General features: G+C 46.0%; 1 protein-coding gene across 25 annotated transcripts in view; it reads left to right on the top strand.

The window, feature by feature from the left end:
- FRMD4A (FERM domain containing 4A) overlaps positions 1-21,273 on the top strand; it is a 696,700-nt gene that overhangs the window by 508,744 nt on the left and 166,683 nt on the right. For all 25 annotated transcript variants that reach the window (XM_054236791.2, XM_078329488.1, XM_054236787.2 and 22 more), the window contains one exon: positions 19,119-19,213. In XM_054236791.2, coding sequence (XP_054092766.1) covers positions 19,119-19,213 — 95 coding nt within the window. The remainder of the gene's footprint in view (positions 1-19,118; positions 19,214-21,273) is intronic.

Below are 21,273 nucleotides of genomic sequence, written 5' to 3'. Positions count from 1 at the left end.
GGCTGGAGTGCAGTGGCACAATCATGGCTCACAGCAGCCTCAAACTCCTGTGGGGGGGAACTCAGGAACACAGCACTACACCCAGCTAACGTTTTTTAACTTTTTGTGGAGATGGGGGTCTCACTTTGTTGCCCAGGCTGATCTCAAACTCCTGGCCTCAAGTAGTCCTCCTGCCTTGGCCTCTCAAAGTGCTGGAATTATAGGTGTGAGCCACCATGCCCTGCCGGAGCATTGTTTTTTATCAATGTGAAAGATTCTCCTGCTAAAATCCTATTCCACCTCACCATTCACCCCTTCATTCATTGATGCATCCAAACCATCATTTAACATTGACCATCTGGGTCAGGCTTGTATGTGGAGAAAGGGGAATGCTTATGCACTGTTGGTGGGAATGCAGATTCATGCAACGTCTATGGAAAATGGTATGGAGATTTCTCAAAGAACTAAAACGCAAAGACCCGTTCAACCCAGCAGCCCCACTACTAGGTATCTACTCAAAGGAAGAGACATTATTATAACCAAAAGTTACCTGAACTTGTAGGTTTATCACAGCACTATTCACAATAGCAAAGATACGGAATCCACTTACGTCTCCATCCGCAGACACTTGGATAAAGAAAATGTGGTATGCATATACAATGGAATAGTAGTCAGCCATGAAAAAGAATGAAATCATGTCTTTTGCAGCAACATGGGTGGAACTGGAGGTCTTTGTCTTAAGTGAAATAGCTCAGAAACAAGAAGTCAAATACGCATGTTCTCGTTTCAAGTGCACACACGGACGTGGAGTGTGGCATAATGGCCACTGGAGGAATGAAAGTGTGTGGGGGGGGTGAGGGATGAGGAATTGCCTAATGGGTACAATCTTCGCTATTTGGATGATGGATACTAAAGCCCAGACTGCCACTGCACAGTCTATCCATGTAACAAAACTGCATTTCTACCCCTTAAATGTATAGAAATAAGAAAAAAAAGATGCATAGACTACCGTCCCTGCTCTCAAGACGCTTTCCTCCTTGAAAAGGCATGGATTTAGGAACAGAGCTGGAAATGTGGTAGGACAGGTGCCTCAGCCGAGGTCTGCTGTAGCTTGGGGCACTCTGAGAGCCCTGCCATGAGCTGCTGACAAGGCAGCTGTCTCTGCAGAGGACCTACAGAGCCGAGTCTTGCCTGAATGGTATTTGGGTAGCAGAGACGGGGGAGGGGCTTCGAGGCTAAGGGGCTCAGAGCAGCCATGCAGCAGTTGAGCCCAGCATTAAAGAGCAGATCTCTTCAAAGCAGAAAGGAGCAGACAGGCCCCTTCCTCCTCCTCCTCCTCCTCCTCCTCCTCCTCCTCCTCCTCCTCCTCCTCTCCCGCCCCTCCTGGCATGTGGGCCTCACCCTCCAATCTCCTAAGGGTGTCCTTGGACATCTAGGCCATTCCTCGCTTCCTGGCAGACTTACAGACTGTGCCGGAACCTTCAAACCCCTCTCTCAGATCCCAGGGCCCTGGGCTCAGCTCATCTGCTTTCGCTTTCTTGACCGTGATTTTCGGAACATTCCTAGCTCTGCTTATCAGTCTGCAGGAGGCTGTTTTGCTTTGCCTGAATTGAGACTGACTTCATATTTATTATGTGGTTTGGCTTCAGAATCAAGACAAAATGTCAGTGCCAAGCTGCCTAATGGCCGACATTAGCATGTGTTAAGAACCTAATAAAATGTTGCCTCCAAAATTTCAGGCCCAATTCCCTTATGTCAATATCTAACAACAGGTCTCACCCAGAATATCCTGTCGGGTTTCGGGAGATGGGCTTGAAATCTGCTGCAGGCTGTGGGAATGGCACAGATCATGCTGTGTGCTGGGCTTTGTTGGGGGCTGGGCCATGAGACGGTTCATACCAGCCTCATTTCTGGTTTTCTCAGAAACTGTGTTGAAAGCATGATTCCTAGTATCCCTCATGTGTATTTCTTGGAAAAGGCTAGCCTGTTTCTTTTGTCTGCTAACAAAGCGTATATAACCTCGCGAGATCTCCCTGTACAGAGTCCAGTTCTGTACCTGGCAGTAGAAATTCAGTTGCCTCATAAATGCCCCACTCTCTTCAATGGACTTTGTCTTACTTATGTTCTTGTCCCCCTATTTTTGTACTATTTTGAATTCCTCTAAATCTTTGCAAGTATGTAGATTATAGAATAAATTAATTTTTTCAGTCCAGGACGGAGGGTGTTACAGACTAAAGTTTTCTTTAGACTGAAGGACACATGATCTGTTTTCATCCGCTAGTTACATACTTAATTTCATCCATTAATTACGTTAATTACAAGGGAGGGGGCTGTGTGGCTTTTATGTCCTTGCTGGCCTGACTTTCATGAAAATGCTGTTTAGGAAAAAATATTTTTCAGCCCAGAGTTGATCTTCCCTCTTTAGCCTCCCATGTACTTTTTCATTGCTCTCCTAGCCCAGAGAGGGTGTCTTTTTCATTGTATCAAAAATGACATCATCAGCTGAGCAAAATGTATCTCTCCAGCATGTACCAGCCAGTCATCCACAAGAGCCATGGGGAGGTAATGCTTTAGGAAGAGGATTCACGGGGGAGAACACTTAGGGAACTCCCAAATTAAATGAAAAGCCAGTACTGTGTCTCCGGGCGTTATCACTGGGGCTGGAGAGGGACTTCTTTTTCTTCCAGCCAATAAGCATGATTTCAACCCCAATAGGCAGGGACAGCTACAAGGAGGAGAAATCCTATAGTGAATGCAGCTGGTATTTCCAAGCAGACACTTGAGAAAGTGTGTGTAGGGCAAGGCTGCTCAAATAAGTTTAATTCCAAGGGAAGTGGCCCATGTTCTGCTCCCCTCTCTGTGTAGTGATGATGTATTCGTGGTTCCCAGATGAAGGACAGCAGTTCAGCCCGAAGAGTAGATTCTGATCAGAGGTGGTCTTTGTCAAAGTGAAGGGGGGATAATTTTAATAGGGATTCGGTTACTGATTAAGGAGAAAGGGGGCACCCTCTTTTATGCGGCCTCTCTCACACACCAGGTCCCTCGAGAATGATCATCTGTTGAGTCCTCAGGACAGCTTTGGGAGGTAGAGTTTATTGTTGCAATGTTCAAAGTGAGGCAGATGCTGATCGACGTACGCATTGGGCAGAACTGGCTTCCAGAGCCCTGTAGGCCAACTACAAATTCACCACCCAGATCCCACCAAAGAGGCACTTACGTTGCAGGACTGCACGTCACAGCACAGTCATCCCTTGGCATCCACAGGGCACTGGTTCCAGGACCCGCCTAAGATACCAAAATCACTGGCTGCTCCAGCCTTTACATGCAGCGGCTCCTTCTTATCTTCGGTGTCACTTTCCATGTTTTAGTTACCCAGTCTGAAAAGATGTAATAAAGATTCTAGAGAGAAACCATCTGTAGGATTTTAATTAGGTGGTGGCATTCTGAGTAGCATGAGAGCTCATGCTGCCCTGCTCCACCCTGCCCAGGACACGATTCATCCCTTTGTCTAGCATTGCCACACTGTGCAGACCTAGCGGTCCTCAAGCTTTTGGGTACCAGGGATCGGTTCATCGAAGACAATTTTTCCATGGACGGGCAGGGGGAGGGGAAGGATAGCTTCAGGATGAAACCGTTCCACCTCACATCATCAGGCACTAGTTAGATTCTCATAAAGAGAGCACACCCTAGATCCCTCACGTGTGCAGTTCAGAATAGGGTCCAGGCTCCTGCGGGAATCTGATGCCACTGCTTATCTGACAGGAGGCGGACATCAGGTGCTTCTGTTCACTCACCCCCTGCCAGCCCAGTTCCTATACTGGTCTGCGGCCCCCATACTGGGGACCCCGGTATAGACGCTCCCCACCTTTATCACCTAGTAGCCATCACAGTGATCTGATCAACTGCCTCAGGATTGCAGCACTTGTGTTCAAGTCAACCTTATCTGACTTCATCATAGCCTCAAAGTGCAAGTGCAGTGATGCTGGCATTTTTCAGAATTGTTGTATTTTGTTACTAGTTATGGTTTTAGTTTTTGTTTGTTTGTTTTTTGGTTTTTGGTTTTTTTGAGACAGAGTCTCACTCTGTCGCCCAGGCTGCAGTGCAGTGGTGCGATCTTGACTCACTGCAACCTCCGCCTCCCAGGTTCAAGCAATTCTCTTGCCTCGGCCTCCTGAGTAGCTGGGACTACAGGTGCATGCCACCACACCTGGTGAATTTTTGTATTTTTAGTAGAGATGGGGGTTTCACCATGTTAGCCAGGATGGTCTCAATCTCCTGACCTCATGATCCATCTGCTCTAGCCTCCCAAAGTGCTGGGATTACAGGCGTGAGCCACCACACCCAGCCAGTTATAGCTGTTAAACTCTTACTCTGCCTAATTTAAAAATTATACTTTATCATAGATATGTACGTATAAGGAATAACCCAGTATCTATAGGGTTTGGTATCACCCATGGTCTCAGGTGTCTGTGGGGAGTCCTGGAATGTTTTCCCTGGGAATAAGGGGAGGCAACTCCCAAGTGTCATGTTATTTGCATATAATCTAGACACATCCTCCTCTGTACTTGAAATCATTTCTTGATTCTCTTGATTACTCTTAATACTTAGTATGATATAAATGCTATATAGTTATCATACTATATATTTGTGTTATTTATTATTGGTGTATTTTTTTAATTTTTTTTAGTATTTTTGATCCATGGTAGGTTGAATCTGCAGATGCAGAACCTGTGGATAGGAAGGGTTGACTCTACTGTATCATTTTTCTGTAACTTAATCTTGGAAGTGATATATTATTATTTTTTAATCCCCTCTGAACTCTTGACTCTCACCACCATCCTACTAAAAGGCAAGCTTTTTCTTTCCAGTATGGTGGCAATGGAGACACAGTCTTTGAGTGCCAGCCACAGCCAAGGCAAAGGATAGCAGGGGTCGTACAAGTTACCCTTTCATCCATTACACTGGAAAAGTAGCAAATGGTGCTCCCTGTATGCTTGGTTGACAGACACTCTTCTCTGCTCTTCCTTGAGCATCGAGAAAATGGAATCACTCAGTGTGCAGCATCATCAAGACATCTACTTCGAGTTGGTCCTGGTGCCATTTGGCCCCATGGAAAGGTACCAGTCTGCCAATGTGTCATTTGATCTTAAAGAACTTACCTCGCAGGGAAAACACGGGCAGTTTTTATCTGAAATAGTAATTTATTACTCACTTCAGGAAAAGATAGGGTCATAACAGAGTTCGCAGGGCAGGCTTTCTTTTAATGACAACAACAAAAAGAAAATAGAAGTGGCAGACCAGATGGGCATGGGAGATGGGGCTTGGAATCCCAAGATGCTGCCTCGTTTGTCGTCCCCATATTTGCTATAAATATCTCAGAATTTGGGCTGCAGACTTGGCAGTCCTATCTGGCAGAGTCAAGTTCAGCACTGCCTGTCTTTTTGTGTTTTCTCCTCAACGAAACAGTTACCATTTCATTAATGCAGAGAGGCTTGCCAAGGGGAGCCACCCTGGACTCACAGTCCTGGTGACGTTGCCCTGAGCAAGCTGGAGTCTGGGGGCTGCTCTAATCATCAAGAGGCCTCCCTAATGAAAAACTGCCCGCCTCCCAGAGTCCCCGGGGAATCCTGAATAGAGCAGGCTCCCCCAGGCTGGCTGGCTGGCGAGCACTTTGCATTTTTAGAGGAGCAATCATTATGTACGCCTGTCAAAGCCTTCCCATTGGGCATCATTCAAATGCATGGATGAGAAAGCCTCCCTCCCACATGGGTATCAGTCTCAGCTTTCCAGAGAACACTGGGACCATACTGTATCTTAGGAAAATAGGGAAGAAACTATGTGGAAATAAGACGATATCCAGGGAATACAAGTCTAAAGGGGAAGGTGGGGTGGGGTGGTGGCAAATGGCGAAACGAAAAGCATTGCTCCCAGGGAGTCCTCACTGCTGGGTTACATGGCAGAGTCACTTGGAAGGAGAGAGAGAAGGAGGGGAGAGAGGAGGAGCTTTTAAAGGGAGCTGTGGCTTCACTGGTTTGGGGAGCAGTTGATTGAGGAAGAGAAGGATGCAGATATAGGGTTTGGGAACAGGGAGATGACATATCCCTTCCTGGGCATTCAAGTGTCTGTCACCGGCCCCTTCCTGGCTGCCTGGAGGGGTGTGATCTGATTGAAACCCAGTGACTCTGGTATCAGTGAGCATGCAACCCCTGGTCCCATCTGGCTCTGTGCAGCACCGCAGTCTCTGCCTAGCAGTTCTCTCCTTCATACCAGCTCAAGAGGGTATCCAGGTTCTATCCTGTCTCTTGGTAGAACAACTGCATACGTCACCCTTTATTCTGTCCCGTTCCACCAATAGGAAACTTTCATTAGGCACCTACTGGGTGTCAGGCACTGTGTTGGGGTGTAGGTCCACAAATGCCAATCAAATCTGATCCCTCCCTTCCGGAAACTTACCGTCTGGCAAAATACTATTGCATTTAGAAAAGGTGGCTTGGCTTTGGCTTCAGGAGAGGCTGTTACTTGCTAAATCTCGACCCCAGCATTTAAAAGCAAGCAGGCCTTTGTTGAGGAAATCTGTGGTACATTGTGGTGATGGTAGCTAATGAGAATGTCTTAAATGCTTGAAAATTACTAAGAGAGTAGTTTTTAAATGTTCTCACTACAAAAATTATGATAGGCGATGGATATGTTATTAGCTTGATTGGTCAGCCCACAGGTACATATACATGAAAACATCACATTGTACACCACAGATACATACATACATATATATGTGTATGTATATATATATATTTTTTTTTTTTTTTTTGAGACAGAGTCTTGCTCAGGGTCAGGCTGGAGAACAGTGGTGCGATCTCAGCTCACTGCAACCTCTGCCTTTCGGGTTCAAGCAATTCTCCTGCCTCAGCCTCCCAGGTAGCTGGGACTACAGGTGTGCACCACCACACCTGGCTACTTTTTTTTTTTTTTTTTTTTTTTTTTTTGTATCTTTTAGTAGACACAGGGTTACAGCATATTGGCAAGGCTGGTCTTGAACTTCTGACCTCAAGTGATTCACCTGCCTCGGCCTCCCAAAGTGCTGGGATTACAGGCGTGAGTCACCCTGCCCAGCCAGATACTTAGGTATATTTTTGGTGTCGATTTCTGGTGTCAATTCTGTAACACTTTAAGAATAAAAATAAATTGATGAGTGGATTTAATTTTGTTAAATAAAAAGCAAGGCCGTGGAGCCAGCCATGGACGGAGCCCTCGTAGGCTGTATACCCATTGTGGCTTAGAATCTCAGACGCATGAAATAACATTTCAGAACCTCAGTGTCTATCTGCAGACCGTTTCAGGGTTGTTTTGAAGAGTAAATGAGCTCTGCAGAACTTACAGTGCAGGCGCCACACAGAAGATGCTGGTGCTGGGAGAGGGACCCCCGCAAGTCTAGACCTGAGCATCATTTCCACCAGTGACCACTTTTCCCCCTTTCCTTTTGTACTTTTTTTGTGTCTTTCCTTCCTGCTTCTGAGCTTTGAGACCTGCTCTGTCCCCTAAGTGTAACATTAGCGGGGGTAAAAGATGGAGGTGTGGCGGGCATGTGGGAGCCACTTCTATGCTGGTTACTGAGGTGCCTCCCTCATCCTGGACAGGTCTCTGGCCTCTCTAGGGTTTGCTTTCTGCTGCTGTAATGAAATGGGCTGGGCAGATGGTCTCCCTGGCTCTTTCTGTAATCCCAGGTGACCCACGCCCACCTCTGTCCGCAGTTCAGTTCTCTCACTCATTCCCTGTGTGAATTTGGCAAGTTGCTTCTCTGGCTGTGTCTCACTTCCCTCCTACGGTGTAATCCTGGTGTCTGCTCCAGACGTCTCCGGTTTCTAGGGGTGCCTGCACGAATTCACGTGAAGTAGCCGCTGCAGGCGGGCACAGGTGGTCCCGGTTGTTATGGGCTGCTGGGTTTGCAGGCAGCTTTGCTGTTCTGCAGCTATGTGATGCCACTGTCACTCCTACAGGGGGAAAGGATTTGTCTCATGTGCACACATGGGTCTCGGTTCAGGCTGGGCAGGGACCTTTGGGGAAGAGAGATGCACCCTCTGGCAGGGCTTCTCTAATCTTGGCTTTGGGACCTCCCCTACCTTTTCTGGGTGCCTGGGAGCCAAGACAGTGCAGGTTCCATTGTTCTTCACACCGTCTGCCTACAGGAAGCAGCCTCCCTGTGTCCCCTGCCACAGAACCCAGGGCTATGCTGGAGAGGCAGGAAGGAGACCAGCCTTCCCAGCTAATCAGCAGGGCGACAGGGAGGGGAGTCGCCACCCAGACCTGCTGGCCACAAAGTGGACAGAGCTGCATAAAGTGACCTCATGCTCCCCCCACCAGCAGCTCCCCCTCCTCGGGAATAATGAGCAGCGGCTGTGTCCTTGCTGGGCTCAGAGCCCCCAGAGGGACACACAGTGACAGGCCAGCCTTCAGACCGGCAGCTAGCTCAGGCTCATTTATTCAAAGCTGCCCTCCCCCCACCTCCCTGATCTCTCCCTCTGGGTTTTCAGAAAAGCTAACCCCAGCCGCTCCTGTCCAGAGAGAAGGGGCAGATAAGCCACATTTTACACTCACTCCTAGACCACCCCCATCTGCCATCCCACAGCTGCAGCCACTCCTAAAGGGCAAGGAGGCACCCGTCCAGAGGGTCCTGGGGTCCCAGGCAGAGCAGGTAGACAGGCAGTGCTGGGCACAGAACAGCGGCTGTGGCTGTGCCATCCAGCCATGTGTGCCCAAACCCTGTCACTGGGGGCTCTGCGGTGACAAAGGAATTGTCAGAAACACCCTTGGCAAAGAGCATGGACTTCAGAGGAAACCATGATTCCTCCCAAAGCACAGATGGGAGTGGCTTCATTGGTTGATGTTCACGCTTCCATTTTATTTTTGATGCAATTAACTCAGAAGTGACAATTCCTTTGACTTAGAATCTGTGAGGTACCCCAAGGGAGTAGGATAACAGGCAGAAGCCTGAGGGGCCCGCTTCACCGTGGAGCGACCCAGGGTTGGCTCTGAGCCCCAGGCCCTCCTGCCTTCCCTGCCCAGAGTGCCACAGAGACCGTGGGGAGAGGACACCAGTATCAACGCAGGCTTCACACTGAGATTATTCATGTCACAATCGACCAGTGCTGAGTTTCCTTCAATTAGGAACTGTGCATGGGGCACCATGCAGGTGTTCAGGGTTTCCATCTGGGGGTGTATGGGTTTCCTGTGTCTGCTGTAACAAATAACCACAAACTTGGAGGCTGGAAAATAACAGAAACGGATTCATCCATGGTTCTGGAGGCAGCTGGAGGGGAGAATCGCTTCCCCACCTCTTTCAGCTTCTAGTGACTGGGGTTCCTCTCCTGTGTCTTCATCACTCATCACTCAGGTCTCTGCCTCTGTCTTCTCTCCTGTATGTCTGTTTCAGAAAATCCCTCTGTATCTCTCTTACAAGGAGACAATATAGCCCAGTACTTTGGGAGGCCGAGGTGGGTGGATCCCTTGAGCTCAGGAGTTCGAGACACACCTGGCCAGCATGGAGAAATGTCATCTCTACTAAAAATACAAAAAAAAAAAAATAGCTGGGTGTGGTGGCGCTTGCCTATAATCCCAGTTACTTGGGTGGCTAAGGCATGAGAACTGCTTGAAACTGGGAGGCAGAGATTGTAGTGAACCGAGAGCATGCCACTGCATTCCAGCCTGAGATCATGCTACTGCACTGCAGCCTGCAATCCAGACTCCATCTCAGGAGAAAAAAAAAAAAGGAGACAATATAATGGGACTTAGGGCCCACCAAGATAATTTGGGATTCATTCTTCCTCCCAAGAACCACGTCTTTTGCAATGTAAGGTAATACTCACATTGGGATTGGGAGAGGTACATACATTTTTGGGGATCACCATTCTGCCTACTATAGAGTGTAACAAACCATGTCACACAAAATCTACCACAACACAAGAGCACACGTGACTGAGTGTGACTGAGGTGCCTGTGTTGAGTGCTGTGAAAATCCGGAGGAGGGAGAGAGCATTTATAGGCAGGATGGTCAGGGAGGGCTTCATGGAGGAAGCGGGCTTTGAGCAGAATAAAATTTAAATGGGAAGGGAGAGGAGGGAAAATGGTATGCACAAAGATTTGGAAATAAAAATGAGATCAGTGTTTTCTTTAGTTTAATCAAATAGAACAGAAATGGATATTTTTGTAGGGAACTGGGCAAAAGTGTGGTTGGATAGGTAAACTGAGGCTGGGGTCAAAGGTTGATCTTCAATACCAGACCAGCATTTAGAACTTGATGTGATATGGAGTAGGGATTTGTTTTGTTTTGTTTGAGACAGTCTCTCTCTGTCGCCCAGGCTGGAGTGCAGTGGTACAATCTCAGCTCACTGCAACCTCCATCTCCCAGGTTCTAGCAATTCTTGTGCCTCAACCTCCAAGTAGCTAGGATCACAGGCATGTGCCACCATTCCCAGCTAATTTTCTTTGTATTTTTTGTAGAAACAGGGTTTGACCATGTTGGCCACACAAGTCTCGAACTCCTGACCGCAGGTGATCTGCCCGCCTCGGCCTCCCAAAATGCTGAGATTACAGGCATGAGCCACCGCGCCTGGCCATATATGGAATTTTTTAAATAATTTATGATGAGGATCTGAAATGATGAACACATGTAAACATTCCATGCCAGGAACATTCTGAGCACTTCATATAGATCAGACTGATTTATTTAATTCTCATAGCAGCTCCGTGACCTGAGTATAGTCATTATCCTCATTTTACAGCTGAGAGGAAACAGGCACAGGGATGTTTACCTGAGACATATAAGAAAGAATATTAACTGACTAGGTTTAAGAGATCAGGAATGGTACAGATGGTTTTGAGTTTTTTCGAATGGGTGAATAAGACTCTTGGTAAGCCAGGATAGATTGTAGTTAAGGAAGAAGCTAAGTTTAATAATAACGCAAAGAAGACAGTCTGGGCGCAGTGGCTCACACTTGTCATCCCAGCAGTTTAGCCCAAGAAAAGGGGCCACTTGAGGCTAGGAGTTCAAGAACAGCCTAGGCAACATAGCAAGAATCCATCTTTTAAAAAAAAGTTTTTTTTAATTAGCCAGGCAGGGTGGTACATGCCTGTAGTAGCCCCAACTCAGGAGGCTGAAGCTGGAGGATCACTGGTGCCCAGGAGTTGAGTTGGAGACTGCAATGAGCTACGATGGTGCCATTGCACTCCAGCCTGGGCAACAGAGTGAGTCCCTGTCTCTAAAAATAATAATAATAACATAAATAATGTCTTAGGATAGGAACTCATTTTACTGTCTCTACTTCATCCTTGCACAGAAGACAAAATGAGGCCCAGAGAGCTTGTATAATTTGTCTAAGATCATCTATCTGGATATAAACATGTCAAGTTTAAATCGGTGGTGTGATATATAAGTGATGGTAAATACTGGGATAGCATTTAGAACCTGATACTATATGGGGTATAGTATACTATAATATAGTATATGGTGGAGTATAGTATTCTGTGAGGAATTGATGAAGTGCCTGGGTGCTACCTCATCCTTGAATTCCTTTCATCAGAATTTACCTGAAGGGCTCATGGAAGTCACCTGAAAGGACGTTGTCATGTGGGTGTGAGTATTAGTCTGTTCTCGCACTGCTAATGAAGACATACCTGAGACTGGGTAATTTATAAAGGAAAGAGGTTCAGTGAACTCACTGTTCCACATGGCTGGGGAGGCGTCACAATCATGGTGGAAGGCAAAGGAGAAGCAAAGGCACATCTTACATGGTGGCAAACAAGAGAGCTTGTGCAGGCAAACTCCCATTTATAAAACCATCAGGTCTCATGAGACTTATTCATTACCATGAGAACACTTGGGGGAACCACCTCCATAATTCAGTTATATCCACCTGGCTCTGCCTTTGACACATGGGTATTATTACAATTTAAGGTGAGATTTGGGTGGGGACATAACCAAACCATATCAGTGTGCCTAGAGCACCTTACAGCCCTGCAACACGTCAAGTGTGGTTTTGATCATTCTGGTCAGTTGTGCCCACCTGGAAGAAGGCAGGCCAGGAAGTAGCCAGAACCTGATCTGGAACCCTATAATATGCTGGGAATGTGCACAGTTCTCACTGGAATCATCCAGAGCTCTCAGGAACTCAAATCTGGATGCTGGAGTCACAAAGCACTGATTGAGAGCTTCTCTCCTTTCCTCCCTAAGTACTTAGAACCAGTGCTTTCCTCACTAAAGCAGATGGCTGAAGCCCAGGTTTCCAAGCCCAGTTGGTGTTGGAAAGACTGTCCTACTAGCTGTGTGAGTGGTGCCACTGAGAAGTATAGGTTGAGGAGGAATGTTTGCAAGGAGATTTTATTTGTCAGGTATCAGGAGAAATAAAAGCTTAGAGGGACAATGGAAAAAGAGCCTAAGATACAAAAAGAAAAAGAGAAGAACGAAACTATTTGAGTAAACAAAGTTAATTATGGGCTAAGAGGAAGTCAGTCTTAGATGCAGTGACCTCTTAGAACCAGGACGGCCAATGGCCCACAAGAGGCTAATTCTGAGAAGCCCAGGAAACATGCGGCTGCCTTGCTCATGTGGCCTTTGGGCTCCTGCCCAGGTTGTCCAATAGAACGTGATTGAGCTACAAGCTGCCTTTCTGGCCCTGTTCCCAGTCTGATCCCTGCAAAGCTCCACAAATGTTTACAGCACCAGTAATTGGCAAATTATACTCAGCGGGATTCTGTAAACATCCCTTCAAAACACATAAGAGCAGATTGCTTTCTGCTTGCCCAGCAACTTTCTCTAAAGGAGTTGAAGAAACTTTCAGAACAATGTAGTATATTAATCACTATCACATGAAGGGGGGATCTTGTCTCCATTTGCAAGATCAGAAAGTCAAGGGACTGATGCCACACATTGTTTTAAATCAACTATACAGAAAATCAAAGACTCAGTGCCTGAATCAATCAGGATAGGCTAGGTTATGCTGCAATGACAAACAACCCCCATAGTCTCTGTGACTTAAATAAACAGTGAGGTGTATTTCTCACCCCCACCACATGCCCATCCATCAGTTGTCACTCTCATTGACAGAGCAGCCACCTTCTGGGCTGTTACCAGTCACCATGACAGCAGAAAAAAAGCATGTAGGTTTAAAAGCAGCTGAGATTCAGGAGTTGTAACCTCAACATCTTCTGGAATCTGTTTTCTCCCTCTTCACAGCCTTTATTTCTCCATTTGTAAATTGCAGGTAGTAAATTTAGGCTTTTCTTCCTGGAAATTGATACATATGGTCTATAATAACCATTGTGTAAAGTAAGGGGACTGACCTTTTAAATTTTTTGACAAAAGATATACAACTCAATAGGTATAACTGTTGAAAAAGTTTATTTGAAAGGATGAAGTTTATTCCAGCCAGGCAGCTACTGCTCAGAGCCCTTTCCTTGATTTCAGTTTATGAGTCACTGAGAAAACTTGTCATCTTATTGTACCATGACAGGCTAAATCAGAGAGACATATCACCATAGTAAGGCAAAAACCCAGCCTCCACAAGGCTCCCATGGTGTTATCCATTACTCTGGTGAATTCTTCAGTGTGTTAAGCCTTCTCTTTATTCTGCAGGCTCAGACACCTGATTTTTCATTCTCAGGGAACAACTCACATTAACCAAGTTCAAAGTTGTATAAATCCATAATGTCAGTGCACTGGTTTCAAGTAAGTGAAACAGCCCTCACCCAGCCAGGGCCCTTGAGGCACATGATCCTTAACCCCTCACCCAGGAAGCAGGGTCAACACAGGCAGAGGGCTTATACATGTGGGCTTTGAAACCATGAGACCTCTTTTTCCCCCTTTTTCCTTTTTCTTAATTGTGTCAAAATATATGTAACATAAAACTTACCATTTTAACCATTTTTGTACGTGCAATTCAGTGGCATCAAATGCATTCACAATTTCTTATAACAATCACTACTATTTCCAAAACTTTTTCAGCATCTAGTACAGAAATGCTGTAACTAGTAAGCAATAACTCCCCATCTGCCCACCACCTCAGCCCGTGGTAACTATTCTATTGTCTCTATGAATTTGCCTGTTTAATTACCTCATCTAAGTGCAATAATGCAATATTTGTCCTTTTGTGTCTGGCTTCTTTCACTTAGCGTAATGTCTTCAGATCCATCCACTTCAGAATTTCATTCCTTTTTTAGGGCTGAATAATATTCTATGCTGTGTATCTGAACCTTGGGTTGAATCCCGGCTTGGCTGTGAGACCCAGGACAGCCTGCCTGGCATCTCTCAGTCTCAGAATCTTCTTTGGCAAAAGAATAATCATCTCTATTCTACATGATAATGAGATCATGTATAAGGGATGTAGTTGTTCCTCGGGAGCCATGGAATTAGGAGAGTTCAACGTAACATGATCAACTAAAGTAACCTCAGCCCTCCATTTCTGCTACATAAAAGACCTTATCACCCAGTACGGGATCCAAATACTCCACACCTATTGGCTAAGATCACATTTGCTTCCTGGGTTCATCTCCCTTCCCCAACTGCCCCTCCCACCCTGTCTCCAGTCTCCCTCTTCCATTCAGATCCAATCATTCCATGGAGTGATGAATATATGTTCTACATAAACTATGCCAGCCCTGGGAATCACTCTTTCTCTTTCTGGGCAAATTTATATATCTCTGATCAAATCTATTGAGATGTTGGCTTTAAAGTTTAACTTTCTTTTCTTTCTTCTTTCCCTTGCTCTCTTTCTTTCTTCTTTCTCTTTCTTTCTTTCTCTCTCTCTCTCTTTTTTTTTTTTTTTTTTGGAGACAGAGTCTCATCCTGTTGCCCAGGCTGGAGTGCAATGGCACAATCTCAGCTCACTCCAATCTCCACCTCCCAGGTTCAAGCAATTCTCCTGCCTCAGCCTCCAAGTAGCTGAGATTTCAGGTGCACACCACCATCCTGGCTAATTTTTTGCTCTTTAGTAGAGATGAAGTTTCATCATGTTGGCCAGGATGGTCTTGAACTCCTGACCTCATGATCTGCCCACCTGAGCCTCCCAAAGTGCTAGGATTACAGGCATGAGCCACCACACCCTGCCCCTTCTCTCTCTCTCTCTCTCTCTGTCTCTCTCTCTCTCTCTCTCTCTCTCTCTCTCTCTCTCTCTCCTCTCTCTCTCTCTCTCCTCTCTCTCTCTCTCTCTCCTCTCTCTCTCTCTCCCCCTCTCCCTTCCTTCCTTTCTCTTTCCTTTCTTTCTCTCCTTTCCTTCCTCCTCTTTCTTTCTCTATTTCTCTTTATTTCTTTCCTTCTTTCTTTCTCTATTTCTCCTTCCTTCCTTCCCTTTCTTTTCTTTTTTTTTTTGAATCTGGGTCTCACTCTATTGCCCAGGCTCAGGCTGGAGTGCAGTGGCATGATCATAGCTCAGTGCAGTCTCAATTTCCTGGACTCAATCCTCCTGTCCAAGCCTCCTGCATAGCTAGGTCTAATCCCTATAGTGCATGCCATTATACCTGGCTAATTTTTTAAATTTTTTGTTAGAGATGGGGTATCACTATATTGCCCAGGCTGGTATTGAACCCCTGGGCTTAAGAAATCCTCCTGCCTCAGACTCAAAACACTGGGATTACAGGCAATAGTCACTGTGCCCAGCCTTAAAGTTAAAATCTCAGAATGAAATCTTATTTTTATCATTTTCAAGCTTGGACCAAACCTCTCCCCATGATCCCCAAAAACCCACAATAATTACTTTGTAGTCACACTTCATTTTATGAAATTGGGTTGACCAGACATAATCACCCATTCCCCCTCCTCTATCTCTGTTCACTAGACTTGACTTTAACTAACTTTTGGCATTTGGAAAAAAAAAAATCAAATCCATTCTCCAACACAGAAGATTTATCACCAGTGAAAATGCATTGACAAATCTGACACAGGCTTCAAGGGCAAACCCAAAAGATTATCAAAAATGTTTTAAGAAATGGCAAGCATCAGAGAGATACGGTGACTCCTTTGAAAGGGGTGGCAATCATTTGGACAGGTAAATTTTATCACAGGCGTCCCCTTACCTACATTGGTCTGACTTATCATTTTTCAGCTTTACAATGGTGCAAAAGCAATGCACTCTGAGTAGCAACTGTACTCCAGATGAATGCTGACCTTTTCCCAGGCTGGCAGTACGCGGTACAGCACTCTCTGGCACGACTGCTCAGCCGCACAGTCGCAAGAGTAAGCAACTCACAGTCTACAGCGTACTGTATCCAACAAAGTACGCAAGATATTCAACAGTCTGTGATAAAACAGGCTTGACATCAGACGATTTTGCCCAACTGTAGGCTAACGGCCGTGTTTAGGGCAGCTTTAAGGTAGACTAGGCTAAGCTGTGATATTTGGTGGGTCTGGTGTATTGAGTGTATTTTTTATTTACAATATTTTCAACTTCCAGTGATTTTACCAGGAGGTAGCCCCACCATGTGGGTCGAGAAGCATCTGTACATTGCTATTTATTTATTTTTGAGACAGTCTCGCTCTGTTGCCAAGGCTGGAGTACAGTGGTACCACCTCCACTCACTGAAACCTCCGCCTCCCAGGTTCAAGAGATTCTTCTTCCTCAGCCTCCTGAGTAGCTGGGATTACAGGCACATACCACCACGCCTGGCTAATTTTCTTTTTTTTTTTTTTAATGGAGTTTCGCTCTTGTTACCCAGGCTGGAGTGCAATGGCGCGATCTCGGCTCACCGCAACCTCCGCCTCCTGGGTTCAGGCAATTCTCCTCCCTCAGCCTCCTGAGTAGCTGGGATTACAGGCACACACCACCGTGCCCAGCTAATTTTTAGTATTTTTAGTAGAGACGGGGTTTCACCATGTTGACCAGGATGGTCTCGATCTCTTGACCTCGTGATCCACCCGCCTCAGCCTCCCAAAGTGCTGGGATTACAGGCTTGAGCCACCGCGCCCGGCCTGTCTGGCAAATTTTCTAATCTTCAGTAGAGGCAGGATTTTGCCAAGTTGGCCATTCTGGTCTCAAACTCCTGACCTCAGGCGATCCACCCGCCTCAGCCTCCCATAGTGCTGGGATTACAGGCATGAGCCATGGCACCCGGCCAGTACAATTGAAAATGCAGCCACACTGCATAGTCACAAGTGATCCATCAAACCCTTTGTTATTGGGCAGCAAATACCTTCTGGGGGTGCAGCTAGTACTGGCCACAGCCCATGGCCGGTGCAACATTTACTGGAAGCTTCAAGAGCCCCCGTCTTGCATTCTGCTTCATAATTCATCAGCAACATTCTGAGATGTGCCACGTTTACCCCACTGCGTTCTCCCAGACTAGACGTTCCAGTAGGAGTGAAGGAGGGTCTGATGTATCACCTTGAATTCCCTGTTGGTTACAGAGATTGCTTTTTCACTTTTTCAAATTTCAGTTTGAATGGAAGTATAGACTATGAGGAGGTGTTGATTTATCACGCTGGATTCTCCTGTCAATTCCTGTCTGCTGGGGAGGAAGCTTCAAATCGACTCTTTCTGTTTAAGTGGTTTTCATTGGTGAATTGATGGTCATCTAGGCCCTGAGGCTGCCACCCAGGGCCCCGGGAGTGGGGCAGAAAAGGATGAAGCATCTTTTTCAGCTTTTCAAACTGAGCACCACCTCCTACTCTGTGTCCCTAATAAAACTCGAAGGTTCTTATGGGCCTGTGCTGTGTCTTGCTTATTTTTCTGTTTCCTATAGCATGCGGGCAATGCCCTGCACATAGTAGGCACTAAATAAATAAATGTCTGTTGTATTAAACAGTCATTTTGAGATCAGGGTGCCAGCATGGTTAGATCCTGGTGAGGGCTACCTTCTCACTGTGGCCCCACATGGCAGAGAGAGGAAGCAGGCTCTCTGGTGCCTCTTCTTATAAGGGCACGAATCCCGTCCTGAGGGCGCCACCCTCATAACCTCATTTAAACCTAATTGTCTCCCAAAAGTCCCATTTCCAAATACCACTGGATGTCAGGGCTTCAACACATGCATTTTGGGGAGATATCATTCAGTCCGTAGCAGTACTCAAGAAGTGAAATAAGAAACCTACTGTGGTGGAACTTTTGATATACATCTTACCCATTCTCCTAACAGAGAAATGCCTAGCCACCAGGATGGAAAATCAACTCAGGAAGACCAAAACCAATATGCATAAATGCACACATGCGCACACGCACACACACACATGCACACACACATACACAGTCATTTTCTTTCTGGAATCTGAGCTTTTCGCTCTGAACTTGTAAATAATCTGGTGAGTGTGCTTGGAAAGGAGTAATTTTCATAAAGGGAATGTATTTTCAGATGCCTGACCTGGAAGCTAGCTTAGGAATAACTCTTCTTTTCTGGCGCTGTATCCTCATCAGACAGCCTTTCCCTCCCCCAGTTCAGTGCCTGGTGTTCTGTGGTCATTTCAATAGTGACAGACCAACGTGAATAACATGTTAACACTAACATGTGCCGTGACTTTATGCCTAAAGCTCTGAGGCTCTGGTGTGCTTCTTTAGATTGACAGATATCTTTGCCTCCCGGGTTCAAGGACTTCTTCTTCAGCCTCCCAATTAGCTGGGATTATAAAAATACAAAAATTACCCAGGCGTGGTGGCACACGCCTATAATCACAGCACTTTGGGAGGCTGAGGCGGGTGGATCACTTAAGGCCAGGAGTTTGAGATCAGCCTGGCCAATGTGGTAAAACCCCATCTTTCCTAAAAACACAAAAAAGAAAGAAATTAGCTATGTGTGGTGGCGCATGCCTGTAATCCCAGAGGCTGAGGCATGAGAATTGCTTGAACCTGGGAGACAGAGGTTGCACTGAGCCAATATCATGTCACTATACTCCAGGCTGGGTGACAGATTGAGACTCCATCTCAATTTAGAAAAAAATAAAGACCTTCTAGGAAACAAAACAGAAGGTCTCTGTCTGTTGATGACCCTTCACGTGGCTGTGTGCTCATCAGTGTCATTGTCTGTTTGTTTGGGTTTACAAAAATCATTTGCTTTAAAATACTTGAGCTTAGTGACATTTCATTGAAAAAATGATGGAAACCTGAGATTTCATATTCTAGGAAAAGCAGTCGGTCATCACTCATCCATCTTTCACTGTATTCTCCTTGCAGCCCAAGCTGTTGGCCAAGGAGCTTCTTGACCTCGTGGCTTCTCACTTTAATCTGAAGGAAAAGGAGTACTTTGGAATCGCGTTCACGGATGAAACGTAAGTACTGCCGGGAGCCCTCATAGCTCGAAGGGGAGCTCAGTGCAGAACCCAAACCTGCTCCGTTCCAGCTGTCAGCAGCAAAATCAGCTGCAGGCCACTTGGGTCCCATGGTCTGGGGTTAGTCCAAGTTCATCGTCTGAATTTCAAAGGCCTTGTGGTCATGCCTGGTACCGCCAAAGGGTACAATTAGGGTGATGTTAATATTACAAAATTATTAGGTGAACTAGTTCTTCTAATCAAGCAGGTTTGTGTTCAGACTGAAATGTTTATTATGATTTTAAAGTGGATCTATGTGGTTTTTCTGTTTAAGTTAAATGAAAACTTCTGGAAATGAATCATTTCTCTCTACTGTTGGGATAACAATAACAGGAAGCGAATTTGATGATAAATTCAAAAAGAAAATAACCTGGACTTACCATCTGAGCTGAAATAGAGTGACTATGAACATACGAAATTCAGATCACTGATCTGATGAGAAGAATATTTGCTTTCAAAGGTCTTTTCATTTTGGTGCCGTAAAGTGCTGTTTTGTAATACAAGTCAGGAAAATCTTTGCTAAAATTTCAATTTCCTTTTTAATGTTCTGTTATCAAAAGAGTTTGGTGAATATCTGCATAGATTTCTAGATAAAAATGAGCTATTTTAAGAAAATAGTTCATAATTATCTTTCCTGTGTGTGCACACATGCACACACACACACACACACACACACACAGACTCTTCCAGATCTTTAGAATTACAGAGATGATTTCCTAAATTACTAATAGGTCAGCGTTAGGTTAGTGGCTGGGCAAGACAGTACAGGGGAGGCCAGGCCCTGGGAATCAGGTGGTGAAACTGACACAAGAACAGGCGGCATCCACGTGAACCAGTGGGAGATGCGACCAGATGTACCTGCATGTGGCCACAGTCGGCCTTGGCGAGCTGCAAGTGGATAGGGTGGCCCTATGACTTATTATCCAAATTGGGACACTGAACAAAAGGGGAAGTCATTGGGACTATCTTGGGCAAACTGGACCATATGGTCAGCCTGTAAATCAGGGACATTTCAGGCTGTGGTGTGTTCAGAGAGCAGGCAGCCAGAGCAAAGCCACATCTCTCTCAAGAAAGCTGGGAGGAGCAAGGTCAGCCACTCACCCTGGAGCCTGCAGGGAGCTGGACCGCAGGTGGGGGTGGCTGTCTGTGGGCAGGAGGAGTCACAGGTCGGGCCAAGTAAGCCCGTGGGCGAAGTTCAGGGCGCTCATGGGAAGGGCCTACCCCTGCAATTGTTTTAAATGCTTTTAAAAACATGCACATCTAGAACTCTCACTTTTACAAATTTAGATTATTTTCTCCCCTTTCTCCTGAGAATCACTGTAAACCACTTAAATTGCTGTTTGGACTGTTTTCACTAATCAGAAGGAAACCCCAAGTTTCAATTCATCATATTCCTATCGTTCACATTTCCCCCGTAAGTTTGAAAAGATCCTGGGAATGAACTCTAGAGGAGCCCCAATTAGGCTTCCCTTTTGAATAAACAAGAATTGAGAAATGGGCATGTGATCTGGGCTGAAGGGGAAGGTGATGTGCATGTGCACAACGTTTCAGATCACTGCCCTAACAGCACTGGCCGGCAGGAATCAGACCTAGGTAGAAAGTCACTCTTCTCCCAGGAGGGACGAGAGCACCAAAGCCACACATCACAGCAGGGGCTGCACACAGCCAAGTCCAGCTTCCCCATCCAGCTAAGCTGGTATGCTCCAGGTCTGAGCTCTCCTGGCTCTCTGTGCTGACCAGTAAAGCATGTGGGTGCGTGTGTGTGTGTGTGTGTGTGTGTGTGTGTGTGTGAAGCCAGGCTGGATAAAATGTGTGTGTGTGTGTGTAGAAGCCAGGCTGGATAAAATGTGTGTGTGTGTGTGTAGAAGCCAGGCTGGATAAAATGTGTGTGTGTGTGTGTGTGTGTGTGTGTAGAAGCCAGGCTGGTTAAGAGGCATGGGTGTGTGTGTGTGTGGATAAGAGGCATGCACCTGTGTGTGTGTGTGTGTGTGTGTGTGTGTAGAAGCCAGGCTGGATAAAAT

This window comes from Callithrix jacchus, chromosome 7, assembly GCF_049354715.1.
Source record: "Callithrix jacchus isolate 240 chromosome 7, calJac240_pri, whole genome shotgun sequence".
Lineage (NCBI taxonomy): Eukaryota > Metazoa > Chordata > Mammalia > Primates > Cebidae > Callithrix > Callithrix jacchus.
This window is presented reverse-complemented; position numbering and strand designations above follow the sequence as displayed.